The sequence below is a fragment of the Pleurodeles waltl genome, chromosome 1_2, assembly GCF_031143425.1.
Source record: "Pleurodeles waltl isolate 20211129_DDA chromosome 1_2, aPleWal1.hap1.20221129, whole genome shotgun sequence".
Lineage (NCBI taxonomy): Eukaryota > Metazoa > Chordata > Amphibia > Caudata > Salamandridae > Pleurodeles > Pleurodeles waltl.
Genome location: NC_090437.1, coordinates 1,026,443,162 through 1,026,458,405, shown reverse-complemented (window position 1 = coordinate 1,026,458,405; position 15,244 = coordinate 1,026,443,162). Strand labels below are relative to the sequence as shown.

The window sequence follows — 15,244 nt, the reverse complement described above, 5'->3', positions numbered from 1 at the left end:
TTGCCACCCTGGCAGTCTGTGGCATTGTTCCCTGGCTGTGAAGTGACCAGCAGGGTGCCGGCGGTGACCTCTGGCAATACGGGGGGGTGCCGAGCACCTGATAGGCAAAACAGAATGCCTGAATATCCTTGTGAGGATTATACCTGGCAGACTCAATGGAGTACTGCTGATGACAGTGAAACCTCTTCCAAGAAAAAAAATCTGTGAGGCCTGGGGTCATAGCTACCTGTGGGGGAAGCCTGGTATAAGCGACGAGGAAGCCTCTAGAGCAGAATAGCTCGAAGAGAGCCAGCAGTGCACCACATTCCTTCAACTTAATACCCTCCTCACCATCTACCAGGCCCAGAGTCTCTCTCAACGCCTAAGGTGGGCAGCGATAGTCCACAGAGAACTCCTAACTATGGCAGGGGGAAAGCACTGGGAACCCCACAACACCAGAAGTGTTGGCCACGGCAAAGCTCCCTGCCCCAGTTTGCAGCCCACAAATTGACTCTCTTGGGTGGCTGCTCCCCACCACGGGGTGTAACTCTCGTTAGAAGGACACATCGTCTGGTTGACAAGAGGGGATGACGCCTGTTGGGGACACCTTGGATGGAGTCTCTCGATTGCAGCAGGAGCCGTCACGTATACCAGCAGAAAAAGTAGACTCTACCTTATTGCTTTCAAAGACACTAGATGGAAACAGTGGTGGCAGATCTGTGTCTTCTTCACAATGACTAGCACAAGTTGGCGGACTGGGTAACAAAGAACAAACAGGTGCTCACAAAACTTACTTCAGTGTCAGGAGCCTTGAAGGATCAGAAGGCCAATGTGATAGATAGGGTCTGGGAGTTGGAATATAGGTAGGAGGATATGGAGGGAAGGGCCCTCAGGAACAACATCTGGGAGATGGGCCTACTGGAGAGAGTGGAGGATAACGACATGGTGGCCTTCCCGGAGGCCTGGCTCAGAGAGACTGTGGCCCTAGAGAGGCTGCCCCTTCTTTGCTCTAGAAGGGTCTCAAGAGTCCTGCTGTACCCACCGCCCCCTGAGGCGGCATCTCTCCCCACAGTAGTGAGGTTACGTCTTATTTCAATAAGAAAAATGAAAAGTTTCTTTTCACTTTTTCAGAGCAAGCAGTGGTCCTTGGGGGTCAAAACTATGGACAAACTGGGCCGGGACACCCCCTAGATGATGGGTGGACACACCATGGGCCTCAATATGAGACTGGTGGTCACAAGACCGCCAGCCTCGTGGTGGCAGTCGGACCGCCACATTACAAGTTTGGCGGGAAGACGACCATCCGACTGGCGTCCCTGCCTGGATCCTAGATCCCAATGAGGTGACGGTGGTCTTGGTTGTAATCAGCCAAGGCGGCGCTGAACTCAGCGCCTCCCTGCAGATTACAACCTTGTTCTCCGCCAGCCGCTTCATGGCAGTTTCCACACCATGAAAAGGCTGATGCAGAACACATGCAGTGGGCCTTAGGGGGCCCTTGCTCTGTCCATGCCATTGCTATCTCGTAGCACAGTTCCCAGCGGGCATACCGACGGGAATGCTCTAATTCACGGTTTCCAGGTCAGACCGAGTGAAACCTTGCAATAGGGCGGGGAGACGCCATCGCCATGTCGTCCTCCCCGTCAGTTTGGTGGTCCCACGTTGGGACCGCCAAACTCGCAGTGAGCCCCTATGTATAAAATTGTGTCCTGGAACAACATGAACAAATAGTATAAGGCCCACGTTTATCAGAAATGAAGGGGTGTACTTTCAGCCCTATTACAAGAAACTCACCTCCAACTCCAAACAATATTTAGAGAGTACTCAACTTTTGCCAGGAGGATACATCTGGGTGAAACCCGGAATACCATTCCAGAGCCTCAGTGAGAAAGTAGACACAGAGAGGTGATACACCATTCTTAGCGTCCTCCTGGGGGATGGGGAGTATAGATATAAAAATAGTGAACATATTCACATCGAACACCAACCAGGGCGCATTCCTGGATACAGTCTCCCAAACATTAGTTTCCTTTATGCCCTGCTCAGTAATTATTGGGGAGACTTCAACTGCGTAGCAAATACTGTGCTTGATTGCTCCCTTCGGCCGTGTGACACTCATGCCACTCGACTGGCTAGGAGATTTCACCATTGGTAAGAAAACTGGATTCTCACTGATACGTGGAAGTTGACCTACTCAAGAGACCATCACTATTCATATTTCATAATATATGTTTGATTAAACACATTCCTATGCACACCCAATGTACTAAAATCCGTTTTACACACAGGAAAACCTAGCAAGGACTATTTCTGACCATAACTCAGTATTTATGACCGGTCCTGTGACAATTGCCGATTAAAAATAGACAGCTTGGACAACCCTGTTTTTCATGATACAGTAGGGAAGGGAATCCAGAATTATTTCACTGAAAATAAAGGCACCACTCCAAGCGTTCAAAACTGTAACACAGGGACAGTGCATATCAGAATCAGTTGTGGTCCACCAGACATTGATGACAAAAGTAGACACACAAGAGGAAACTCTTAGAACCACTGAGGGTGAAGGGCCCTATAAACCAGAGCTGCATCAAGAGCTGTTATATACAAAAAAGAAACCACAGAGCATCTGCTGCTTCGATTATAAGGGTGCAGGGACAAGGCTGGAACACTGTTAGCGTGGCTGGCCAAGCCTACCGAAAGAGGCTCACAAATCCTGGAAATTTAAACTGACCAGGGAGACACGGTCTAAAAACAAGGAGATACAAATGAAACCTTCGTAAGATATTGAACTAAACTTTATTCTAGTGACAGAAGAGACAGGATGGCCCCTCGCAACTCTTCCTGAGAGACACCACCTCACAACCAATAAAGCTCTTGAGTTGGGAGCATATATATTGGTGGAAGAAGTTAGGGAGGTGGTTAAGAGGATGGCCTATGGGAAGTCTGGAACCTACGGTCTTCTGGTCCAGTTCTACGCCGTATACATTGAGAAGCTTGCTCCCTGGCTTGTAACTCTTGACTAAGCGGGCACAAGAAGGGCATTCCCTCCCATAGTTGACAGAAGACGTAACGATAGTTCCCCAACTTAAAATGGAGAAACCTCCATGGATGTTATAGTTGTTATATGCCGATTGCAAGATGTTCAGGAGCGTCCTGGTAAGGAGGCTCCTTCAATATATGAAATTACCAATTCACCCAGAACAGTCCAGGCTCATCCCGTCCCGTACCACAGCAGTAAATATAGGGAAACTCTTAGCTGTCTTATTGGGTGATCTGACCATCAGTGCGGTGTTATTCTTGCTGTCAGTGGACATCAAGAAAGCGTTTGATAGATTAGACTGGGATTTTCTTTATACTGTGATGAGCCAAATGGGACTGGGATTCACTGGGTGGGTGTGACTAATCTACTCCTCACCAACTGCAAGAGTCTGGACAGGCTGAATGATCTCCGTACAGTACCAAGTGGAAAGGGGCACTATACAAGGTTGTCCACTGTTTGCCTTAGCGGTTGAACCGCCAATGAGCAGAGCTTGGCTGGAATCAAATTTCGTGGCGATACATACCCGCAGCTTCACAAACATAGCTCCCTGTATGCTGATGATATGCTGCTTTTCCTGTAAGTTATGAGACTCAGAGCTCAGTTATGTACGCCAATAAAACACTTCTTTTGTTCCACAGGTTGATATAAAAATCATAAATACATCGAAAAGTATAAACAAATACATTTTTTTCTGACAGAAAATCTGCTCCATAGATTGAAATTTAGAAGGTACCAAATAATAATACTGACAATGTGAAAATGTGTGAAAGCAGGAACAAATCAAAATATGTTTACAACTAATAATACATTTCTACTCATTATTTCTGTTTCTGTTTTTATTTGTATTATTTTAGTATTTAGAATAATCAACATGGGAAGTTTAGGGAAAGCCCAATATGTTTTGTCAAAAAGAGGAAATAGATGTTTAAAACACAATGGGCACATTTTCTGTAGGGAAAGAATAACTGAACCTAGGGCTCATTTAAGGTGTGTGAATTATTGTTCTGCACATTACAAGTGTGGAGCAGTTACACTTGGAGACAACCTTGAAATAACGAGTGAACGTAACCACTCTCCTTCTGTGATGGATTTAGAAGGGAGATAAAACATAGAACTAATTAAATCCCTAGCTTCCACCTCCAGTGGAGCTTCAGGTTTTGTTCTGAGGCGTTTATCTACAAATATCCCTACATATGTCATTATAAAGATGCCAGCCATCCATCATTTAAGACGTATGATTTCACACAACAGACAAACAAGAAATGTACACCCTGCACCACCCAAAATCTTTTCAGACATTAACATTCATGACGAATTAACGTATACCTTTAAAAAAGAAAACAAAATTCTTGCATATAAGTCCTCTACAAAGAAGAATTTTAGGAATGCAAAATAATGTGATCATCATAGAGAATAGTAATTTTTGCATTATAGATGAGTACTTTCAAGCTTACTCCCCATCCATTCGTTCAAATATATACTATACATGCTAAAATAAATCACACCACTATTCCTCTCTTCTATTGTGTGCTCCCAGACAAGCAATCTTCTACATATTCAGAACGTTTAGATGTTATAAAAAATAAAACTAATAGAAAAATACCTAAAAAAATAATAATAGTGATTGTTTTTTTTAATAGTTGCTTATCCCAGTAATTGAAAAAGTATGTCCTAAAACACAGGTAGAAGAAAGTTTTTTCATTTTTCAAGTGTTGGCAGAATTCATTCTTAATCTGTATAGGAAATGACTGTCCCAATGTCTATAATTTCCTCAAAAAATACTAAATGAATGAAGATTCACCTAAAAAAAAAAACATCAATTCAACATGTTTTGTGGAATGGACTGCTTAAAAAACATTGCATATGCTGTACATTACTGGTATCTTTTACTAATAACTATGTACTAATAAACCTTGTATTAATAGTACATACACATGGGGAAATGAGGCAGGAGGTGCCAATTGTTGTCCTATTTTTTGGACTGTGCATGTTCGCATCACTGCCTAACAGGAGCGGGGTGGGGAGAATTGGTGTTTTGAGAGTTTCTAGAGTTCGGCATATTGATTGCTGCTCATATCTGTGGTATACCAGACATTTTTGTCTCTGGTGCATGTTGAGATGGAGGATGGAAGGGTCCGGAAGAGGCTAATTTTGAAACAGAATGGGGATGACGACTGATGGGTTCAGGTTTATAATATGGAATGTCAGGGGTTTGGGCCAGTTAAAGAAGTGCCAAAGAGTGCATGCCTACCTAAAAAGATATTAAGGTCCTCATTTGGACTTCGGATGTCAATTTCACTGATCGCCAAAGCCCAACCCGCCAGACGACCATCAGTCTTGGATGTCAGCAGACCGCCATATTAAAAGTGCTGGCTGCTTTCCACCATTATTGAGGCGGAAAGCAGCCAGCAGTCGTTCTGGCGGTCAGCGCTGCAGAGGTTTCCTCGCCGGCACCGCCATGCCAGCAGGACTCCGCCTGCCGTATTACAAGCCGTAATACGACTTGGCAGAGTCCTGCTGGCGTGGTGATGGCGGCGAGGGAAGACCACCAGGACCCATCCCGTCCCAGACATCCCCCTCAACTGAGAAGGTAAGTGGTTGTCCGAAAGGTGCGGAGGGGGGCTCTGTGTGTTTGGGTGCATGTGTGCGTGTTTGCGGAGGGGGGTGCTGAATGCATGCGTGTCTGTGAGTGATTGTGTGTGTGCGTGTATGTGCGCGTGTATGGGCGTGTCTGTGTGGATGAATGCAAGTGAGTGGGGGTGTCTGTATTGATGAATGTGAGTGAGTGGGGGTGTCTGTGTGGATGAATGCGAGTGAACGGGGGTGTCTGAGTGCATGTATGCGTGTGCTGCATGTATGTGTATGTCAATGCATGCAAGCATGAAAGGGTGCGGGGGCTTGAGTGTGTGGACGGGTTGGCGGGATATGTGAATGTGTGGGGACATGTGTATGTGCCGGCGACAGGAATGAAGGTTCCTGTTGCCAGGTGCGTGACCGCCAGGGTTTTTATGGCAGGGTGACCGCCACAGAAAGCCTGGTGGTGTGCAGCCTCGTAATCCAGATGGCAGGCTGCCACCTGCCGCCTGGTTGGAGATGCTCACTGCCGGCCACAGCGGCGCAACCGCACCAGTAGGCCAGGTGAGGTTGTGGAGGCTTGGCATCTGCCAAGCCTCTCAACTCTTAATGTGGCGGTTCTTACCGCCGGCTCCACTGCGGAAGGAACACCACGGCGAGGCTGGCGGTCTCATGAGCGCCATCCTCGTAATGAGGCCTAAGTCTCTATTGCTTTCTTGCAGAGAACACATGTTTGGGGGGAATGTATTCCTAGTCTCAGGAAAAGATTATGGGACAATTGTATGCTACCTTATATTCAGGTTACGTGCAGGGAGCGCTGATCTGGGTGGGCCCCCCGGACACCCTTCCAGCAAAGGGCTCACGTACTGGACCCAGAAGGGCCTCTGTGCAATCCTGCTACGGGCTTTGGCTGGGCAGGGAATGTGCCTGATAAATATGTACGCCCCGAACAATGACTGCAGCACTTACTACTGGGGAGTCCTGGTGGCGGTGGCAACATACTTGACGACATGTGGTTCTGTCAGGAGACGATAACTGTGTCCTTGACGGGTCTTTGGAACATACTCCTCTGTAAGCCAATACCAAAGCTAGGACGACCAGAGCACTCCTTGATGTGTAATGCAAGGGATGGAACTGACTGATGTTTGGCAGGATAGACACCCTGATACCAGGGCATATTCTTGCTATACACATGCAGCTAGAACTTATAGCAGACTTGATTATTGTCTATTAACGCGCACATTGGCACAGGATGTGAATATAATTTTTTATTTGGCCCACTACACCTCGGATCACTCCCTGGTGATCATGAGTTCACAGATGGGATATATCAGACCGGCAGTCCCACTATGGCACCTTTGGGTGGATGCCCTCACAGAACCCTCTTTATCCACTGAGGTGGGTGAGGCGCTATCCAACTATTTCTTGGTTCGCTCTCAGGCAGCCATCAATGGCATCTTCCTGGAACACTTGTCTGCAATATACACAACTAATGAGAGGGATGCGGGTGACCTAGATCTCATCTTCCTAGACAAGCTAGACCTGCCGCACTTGTCGGCGGAGGGTAGGGAAAACATGGAAAAACCTATTACCCGGGAATAGATATTAGCAGCTTAAAAAAAACCTGAACACGGCGAGGTCGCTGGATGAGGATTGCCCACTGGCTGAATTTTATCAAAATATGCAAATCAGATGGTGGAGAGGTTACTTAAGGTATATCAGGGTAGCCCTTCATACATATATCTTGCCTGAATCCATGCGCGAGTCCCTTATAATCCTGCTTCCCAAACTGGGAAAGGATCCATTGTCTGCTTCCTCCTGCAGGCCGATATCCCTTTTAAATGTGGATGTAAAAATTCTCAGTGGAATCTTGCCTGTGCACCTGCTGCAATACTTGTCCACCCTAGTACACCCGACCAATGTGGGTTTATTCGGCAGAGAAGCACTATGCATAATATCCGCCGGTCGTTGCGTGTTCCTCATTGTGGGAGAAGTTTGGGCTCTAGCCTTTTTAGATATTGAACAGGTATTTAACTCTGTAGCCTGGAAATAGCTCTAGGAGGTTCTAACAAGGATGGTTCTTGGTCCATAGTATATCGGCTGGATCAAACTGTTATACACTGACCTGGGAGCCAGGGAACAAATGGGAGGACTAGTTTCTAGTACGTTTTTATTGTCAAGGGTTACACACCAAGACTGCCCCTTGTCACCTTTTTGTTTGCCCTAACTAGGGAGCCGCTGGTGAAGATGTCACAAAAGGTATTGAAGCCCTGGGGTATTAAGGTAGGGGACATGACCCATGTGATATCCCTGTATGCGGACGATGTCCTGGTGTACACTAGCAGCCCAGAATACTCACTCCCAATATTAGAAATATGCTACGGCGTTCAGGGACGCCTCGGGTTTGAGAGTTAATATGACAAAATCCTAACTTTTTACCTTTGGTTGCTTGGCAGCAGTGGCGCCTGAGGCCCTGCCCCCAGTGGGCTTTCCGTGGGCATCAGAAGGGATCGGTATCTTGGGATCTGACTGGCCCACACAGACCCGACTTTCCTAGAGCTTACTTTCAGTCGAATGTCTGTCGGTCGGTCTAGTTTTGGAGGGACCTCCCTTTGTCTCTTATGGGCAAAGCGGCATTTGAAAAGATGGTAGTACTACCTCAGTGCCTCTATGCGCTGCAGAATACGTTGTATGACATCCCCCAACAATATTTTCTTGAGTTGGATCGACTAGTTCTTGACCTCCTGTGGGCTAACAACCGGAAAAGATTTAGCTCACCTATGCTTCGACAGACCTGGGAACTGAGGAATTGAGATATCACACTTCGAACATTACTACATGGCCGCACATGTGCAGGATACGGTCCATTGGTTCAACCCACACAATAACTGGAAAAACAACTGTTGAAGTCATCCCATGTGAACGGGTGCCGCAAAACACTCCCTATATAATGGGGCAAGTGTGTCTTATATGGGAACTGTCAGTCAGGAGGGTGTTGAGGCGGGCACCCTATACACGGGTCTTGCCAATTTTGGACATAAAACCATTCGTACAAATTGCTAGATGACTTCTACTTAGGCGGTGAATTCATAACTCGGGAGGACACATTTCACTCCTTTACCCTTCAGAGGGGACACTATCTTAAATACATGGAGTTGTCACCGCTGCCCGGGTGGTCTTCCCATGTTTTCTTGAGGAACCGGGACCCTCCCATACATTGATGGCACTATTGTCCTTGGCGGGTGGGTGTAGGTTGATCTCCCATATATACCGGGGTCTCCGAGACGACATGCTGGTGCTAGTACCAAAGGCATGTGCTAGATGGGAAGGAAATCTTGGGGAACCCCTACCGGCTTAAAAATGGAAGAAAATACATGCTGGGGCACAAACGGTGAGTTTGAATCCATGATTCAAATGAATTCAATACAATTTTATACCCCAAGCATACCTCTCACCAAAAATACTACATCACATCTACGAACATACACCAGACAGATTCAGCAGATGCAGACACCCCACCACAGACTTAATACATGTGGTATGAAGTTGCTCGCCACTCAAAACATATTGGTCAAGGGGAAGGGAAGTATTAATGCGCAACAGGATAGAATATACAGTTGGAACAACGGGGTGAGGCTGAGCTTGAGCACAGCCATAGCAGATGAGAAACTGAGTAGAAAATTCCTGCTATTGGGTCTACTGCTGGCAAAACGTCGCATTGCCATATGGTGGTTGGAGGCAGCCCACCTCCCTCCTCCCCTCCCAGTTTGTGGACTGGCTCCAGGAGGTGTCGTAGTGGGCAGTGGCAGAAGAGGTACAGTTGAAGCATGTAAGACGTGAGAAGGTGGAAGATTGCTTGCCCGCATGGGTGGCGATGCTGACTGACTTTTGAAATAACCAGGAAACTGATAAAATGCAGGAGGTGCATCAACTGGTTCGATAGAGGTGCAGTACAGGAGGATGCAGGAAGAAGGAGCAGTGCACTGAGGGACTAGAGGTGCCAGGGCCTGATTCAGGTGGGGAGAAATTTGGGGACGTGGGCAAGGGATACCGTTTAGGAGAAGTCATGGTACCTAGGCCAAAGATACAAAGAAAATGGTATTTGTAACTAGGGGCCTTGATGGAGTGAATGGTCGAATGGCAATACCTATCGGACAACAATAGCACTGGAGACCGAATGTAGTCAGATACACAAATAGAGATAAGAGCAGCATGGGTGGGTGGGATACTTGGTTGGGGAATGTTCTTTTTTCTTTATCTAATGTCACCATTATTCTTTCTAATTAGTGTCTATGAAATTGTGAAAGATTTATGCTGTATTGTTCTTTCCTTATGAAAACAAGAAAACAAATTTTAAAAAGTACAAATCAACAATCTTTTAACAACCTCACTCTCCTGTCTTTTGTTCGAACAAATATATATAATTTAGTTGAAAGTAAAAAAATAAACATTTGCAAATTACATGTAATCAACTTTTTACAGTGAGAGATCTTCTTTCTTAAGTTAAAGTGAGTTTTTAAACACCCATCCCACATTTATTTATTAGATCCAAAGTAGGTGTCATTAATCCATGTGGGAAAGCATACGGAAAAAAATGAATATTATTTTGTTTAATATTTATAAACAAATACTCCAGCAAAAAATGAAAATTATAAACCATTTTTTAAAAAAAAAAAGTAAACAATCGCATAGTCTATTCAAATCAGAGCTCTTCAAAAACCTAAAAAGAAATTGGCCAAAAATTCAAAGTACAAGGGCACCATAAGAGAAAAAAATTAAGCAAGTGGAGGGGGGGGGGTGTTTATAACGCAAGTAATATTTGATGCCCCCTACCCCCCTACACACGCACACAATGAAATGTGTCATCCTTCATTAGCAAAACTGTAAAATAAAAAATATATATATATATATATATCTGTACATAAGGATGATTTTGAGTTCTTTTTAAAAAAAGAACCTTTAAAAAGTGGTACATTTCAGTTTTTTTATGGAAAAAAAAGGTAAACTACATCTATTCTGATGACCTCTGGAAGGGTGTAAAAGTTAAGAACATTCACATTACATTTACCACTCTAGTTCTGTCTACCTTCCTTAAACATTACTTAAAATAAATGTTTTATTGGGTGGTGAAAATTTAAATTTGAAAAAGTTTGTTCCTCCCCTGTATCTGCCCTTCCGCGACAGCAATTCTGCATCCAATGTCAAAATAAACTCAACACCAGGAAGATGTTAAAAAAAAACTGGCAACCTACAAACAGAAAAAATACATTTTTCCCATATGAGTGAGTAGAAAACCTTTGGGACAGCTGTAAATAACATTTTAAAATGTTATTTTTATTTATTCAGTATGTTATTACAAACCACACTTAAGTATTTTATAGTTGGTTATGTATGGACATGAAATTATTTTAAATTATTGATGATTTTGCTTCACTTCACAATTAACAAAATAATGTATTTTTAATCATTAGATATGTCTATGCTGGGAACCCCTAGACACCAGGGATATTTGTTTTTTGTTTACTTTGTTTTTATATATGGGAAGCGACCCCTTAAGCAAAGGGCGCTCCAATGTGGGGGTGGGGGGCAAATTGTATTTAGGCCATTTCTGCCCCCTTGGGGGAAGATTGGCCTACTTGTATTAGGCAAATCTGCCCTCAAGGAGGGCAGAAACCACTAGAAACCAGGGAATTGTTTATATATAAGGGGAACGACCCCATGGGCAAGTGCCACTCCCTAGGAGGGCAAAATATTTTTAGGCCTTTTCTGCCCCCCGCCCCGGGGCAGATCAGCCTATTATAATTTTGGCAGTCTGCCCCCGGGGGGAGGGCAGAAGCCCCTAGACACCAGGGATATATATTTTTTTGTTTACTTTATTTATTTTTTATATGTGGGGAGCAACCCCTTAGGCAAGGGTCGCTCCCCTGGGGGAAAAATTTTATTTAGGCCATTTCTGCCCCCCTTGGGGCAGATCGGCCTATTTTTATATGGCCAATCTGCCCCCAAGGGAGGCAGAAACCACTAGACACCAGGGATTTTAATTTTTTTGTGCCAATTTCACGCAAGGGGAGCAACCCCTTAGGCGAGGGTCGCTCCCCTGGGGGAGTGCAAATTTATTTTAGGCCATTTCTGCTCCCCTTGGGGGCAGATCGGCCTCTGCCCCCCGGGGAGGGTGGGGGGGCAGAAACCACTAGGCACCAGGAATCATTTTTTTTTATTGGGGGGTGGAGAGGGACAGCAGCCATTTAGGCACCATGGATTGGTGTGTGTTTGTATGTGTGTGTTTTGGTGTTTTGCTTGGGGGGGGCAGCCCCTTGGGCAAGGGTTGCTCCCCATGGGGCACACCAGAGAAGATTTTTTTTTTTTCAAAATGAGAGGGTGGGGGTATGGTCATAACCCACCCCAAATAAATGGAGCCAAAGTTGTTCTGCTCACCAGTGGGCCGATGGAGCGATTACCCCCAATCCACACCCAGGGTGGGGGGCAGAAAGTCTACTAGATGCCAGGAAATTTTAAAAAATAAATAAAATGCTGTGGCGGTGGATACCAACCAGTATGGGCATGGTTATACCCCCCACCCCAACTGAAGGGGGTAACAGTCTTTCAGCTCTCCCCTGCACACTAAAACATCTTATCCCACGGCAAGCAAGAGGACATTTGATTATTTGGGGTTTTGGTTTTACATTTGGGCCATGAGAGCTTGGCTAACTCTCAAAATCGTCCCACTTGAAATGGTGAGGGCTGCCCTTTTTGGACTTTGGGACGCTGCCATGTAGAAAAATCCACAAGACCTAGACACATCTAAAAGCTAAACATCTGGGTGAGCCCATGGCGGTGTGCTTCATATTCACCAGCACCATTTTCTTATCCACAATGCCCTGCAAACCTCCAACTTTGCTGGAAATCATACATTTTCCACATTTTTCAATGGAACCTTCTGGAATCTGCAGGAATCCACAAAATTCCTACCACCCAGCATTCTCTCATCTATACTGATAAAAAATGTGCCCCACTTGTCAGCCTAAAAATGTTTTTTTTCAAACTGCCCTTTCGGATCCGCTTTTGTTCCCCCTCAATTTCGACATGTTTTTGGCTCTTCCCGGTCACAAGCATTTGCTGGTCGGCCCCCTCTGTGTTACGAGATAGCACTCGGCTCCCTTAAGGGAACCAAGTGCTGTATTGTACCATGGTTCCAGCCGGACTGACCAGTGGGTACCGCGTATTGCGGGAACATTGTAATACGCTTGGGGGGACACCACTGCCATCATGGTGGTGGTGTCCTCCCTGCGGTTCTGTGGAGGGACCGCCAAAGTCATAATGAGGGTCTTAGTCTCCAGTTTGGTGGTGGATATCCTGCTTTCTCGATTGGTCCCAGCACCGTACAAACTCCTGAGACCTTGCGCGCCCACTCTTGCTGTTCTTCACATGGTGTCATGTGGCATCTGTGGAGGCTGAGTGTAGCTACCGCTATTCAGTCCTTAGCATGAAGAATTGCCCACTGTGGGTCTCTGCAGCCTTCTCTCTGCAGCTCGACAACAGCAGTTTCACCAATGGTTTTCTGGGCCCCGATTCCTGTGCCGGGTCATGAGGGCAATTTAGTAGTGTGCCAGAGTGGAGCTGAGAGAGGCTTCTCCATCTTTCAGCCACTTGGCCACACACCCCTGTTTTTATTCAGTGCAGCAGTGAGTTTTTTGCATTCATTGAATATCAGCATGTCCTTCAATACTTTGCCACGAGTGGCTGCATCTTGCAGCAGGTGGTTGTGTGTGACTTTTTGCTCTTTGTGGGCATTGACACACGAGTTTGATTGAATGGGTAGTATTTTTTTTGTTGATAAATTTACTTTAGTTCGGTTGTGCAGGTCTAATTTGGTGCTCCAGTTTTTGCACATGTACATTGACTTGTCCTAATTGTAGTGTTCTATGGTTCATTGTCCATTGTGGTACATTTCATACCACACATGGCAATACTTGTGCGCTGATGTGGGTGCTTCTTTGTGCCATCGTTGCCTGGACATTGTTTTTTTTTTTTACTCTTTGCTTAAATTATACGTAGGCCTCACATGCATCAGCTGGCTCGATTGATGTGGGTCTGTTTTTTTTATTCTCCAGACATTACTTTCGTGATTAATGGACAATCTCCGGCACTGTTACCATCTTTGCTCGACATGGCTCAAGGTGCTTCATATTACTGATTAACCTTTACTCATTTAAGTAACCCCAGCTTCTCTAGCGTTTTGCTGCATCGCTGCACCTTCAGGCCCCTTCTCAGATGAAGTGGAAATAATATTACATCTTCTGAACTTCTTCACTACTGATGTTACAGTGTGCGTAATCTGTACTTACAAGTGGCAATAAACAATAGACACTAGAGTGAGAAGCACTTTTGGACTCATACCTGTGCTTATTCTTGAAAGGCTTCCTCTGAATAAGCCATCACTCGCAACCCCACAACCAGTCCATATCCAACCCTAGTCTTCCCAGGAATCCCCATGTGTTCACTAAGGCTTCTCCTCTGTTCCTGTGCCCTCTCTTCCCCTCTGTACTACTTCAGCTGCCTACATTGTGCCATTGTTTTTACACATGTGTTTAGGTAGGTAAAGAACATTGTGCTTACTTTGTTATGTGATGTTTGCTGAAAAATGGAAGCAGATATTAAGGGTGCGAACTAATTCATAAAAAATTTCGCTTTTCAGGTAGCCTTGAATTAAAAGAAGATACTGTAGAGTGCCTCCTGTCTACCGCTTGCCTTCTCCAGTTATCGCAGGTTGTCGAAGCATGTTGCAAGTTCTTGATGAAACAGCTTCACCCATCGAACTGCCTGGGGATCCGGTCTTTTGCGGATGCACAAGGGTGCACAGATTTGCATAAAGTGGCACATAATTACACCATGGTATGTTCTACATGTTATGGGTGCAAGAATCGATTCAATTGAGATATAAAATGAAGTTTCACGTAGGCTGTGGTACTCGGGGAAAAATAACTAAAACATGTAATATTGAGGAAATAGTTGTAGATAAATGGATACAGTATTTTTTTTAGGACGAACCCACGTCAAAATTACAGTAGCTGAAAAGGTTGCCAAAATGTCTGTTAAATTCAGGTTTTCCCCAAAAGTGACTATGTACTCGTTGGGTGTTTCTATTAATTTTTTGCTTAGCATCAGTGTCTTTTTTTTTTTTTTTCCAGAAACCTCAAAGTAGGCCACTGTTTGATATTTTGGGACTAGCAAAATATTATATTTTCCTTCTTGTCAGCCAGCTCCAACATCTGAGAAACTTTAATTTAAAAAAGAAAGGCCTGAATGTGGTCCACAGAGTGAATCACTGCCTTGCCCTAGCTCCACTTCTATGTATTATCTCCCTGCACCACCCTCAGGCATAACCTCACCAGTGAGTACTACACCCTTTGTTTTACTTAGATTGTTTTACTCCATCAAGGTCTGTGTCCTGCGTGGAAGAGTATTGTAAACTAACCTACTCCTTCCAAAGAATCAGTGCAAAGGATTATAACTAGTGCAACACCTGAGCATTTTTGTCTCATTTGAGGAGGCAGCATGTAGCAAGTATTTGTCTAAAATTAGTTTTGAATACTTCGAAGAGATGTTTGAGGTCAAAATGCAGCAATATTTCAACAGCCTTAGTATTGCAGTTTA

General features: G+C 45.0%; 1 protein-coding gene across 2 annotated transcripts in view; it reads left to right on the top strand.

Annotated features, from left to right (window-relative positions):
* Positions 1–15,244, top strand: part of KLHL5 (kelch like family member 5) — a 439,436-nt gene that overhangs the window by 234,125 nt on the left and 190,067 nt on the right. For both annotated transcript variants that reach the window (XM_069202095.1, XM_069202090.1), the window contains one exon: positions 14,286–14,482. In XM_069202095.1, coding sequence (XP_069058196.1) covers positions 14,286–14,482 — 197 coding nt within the window. The remainder of the gene's footprint in view (positions 1–14,285; positions 14,483–15,244) is intronic.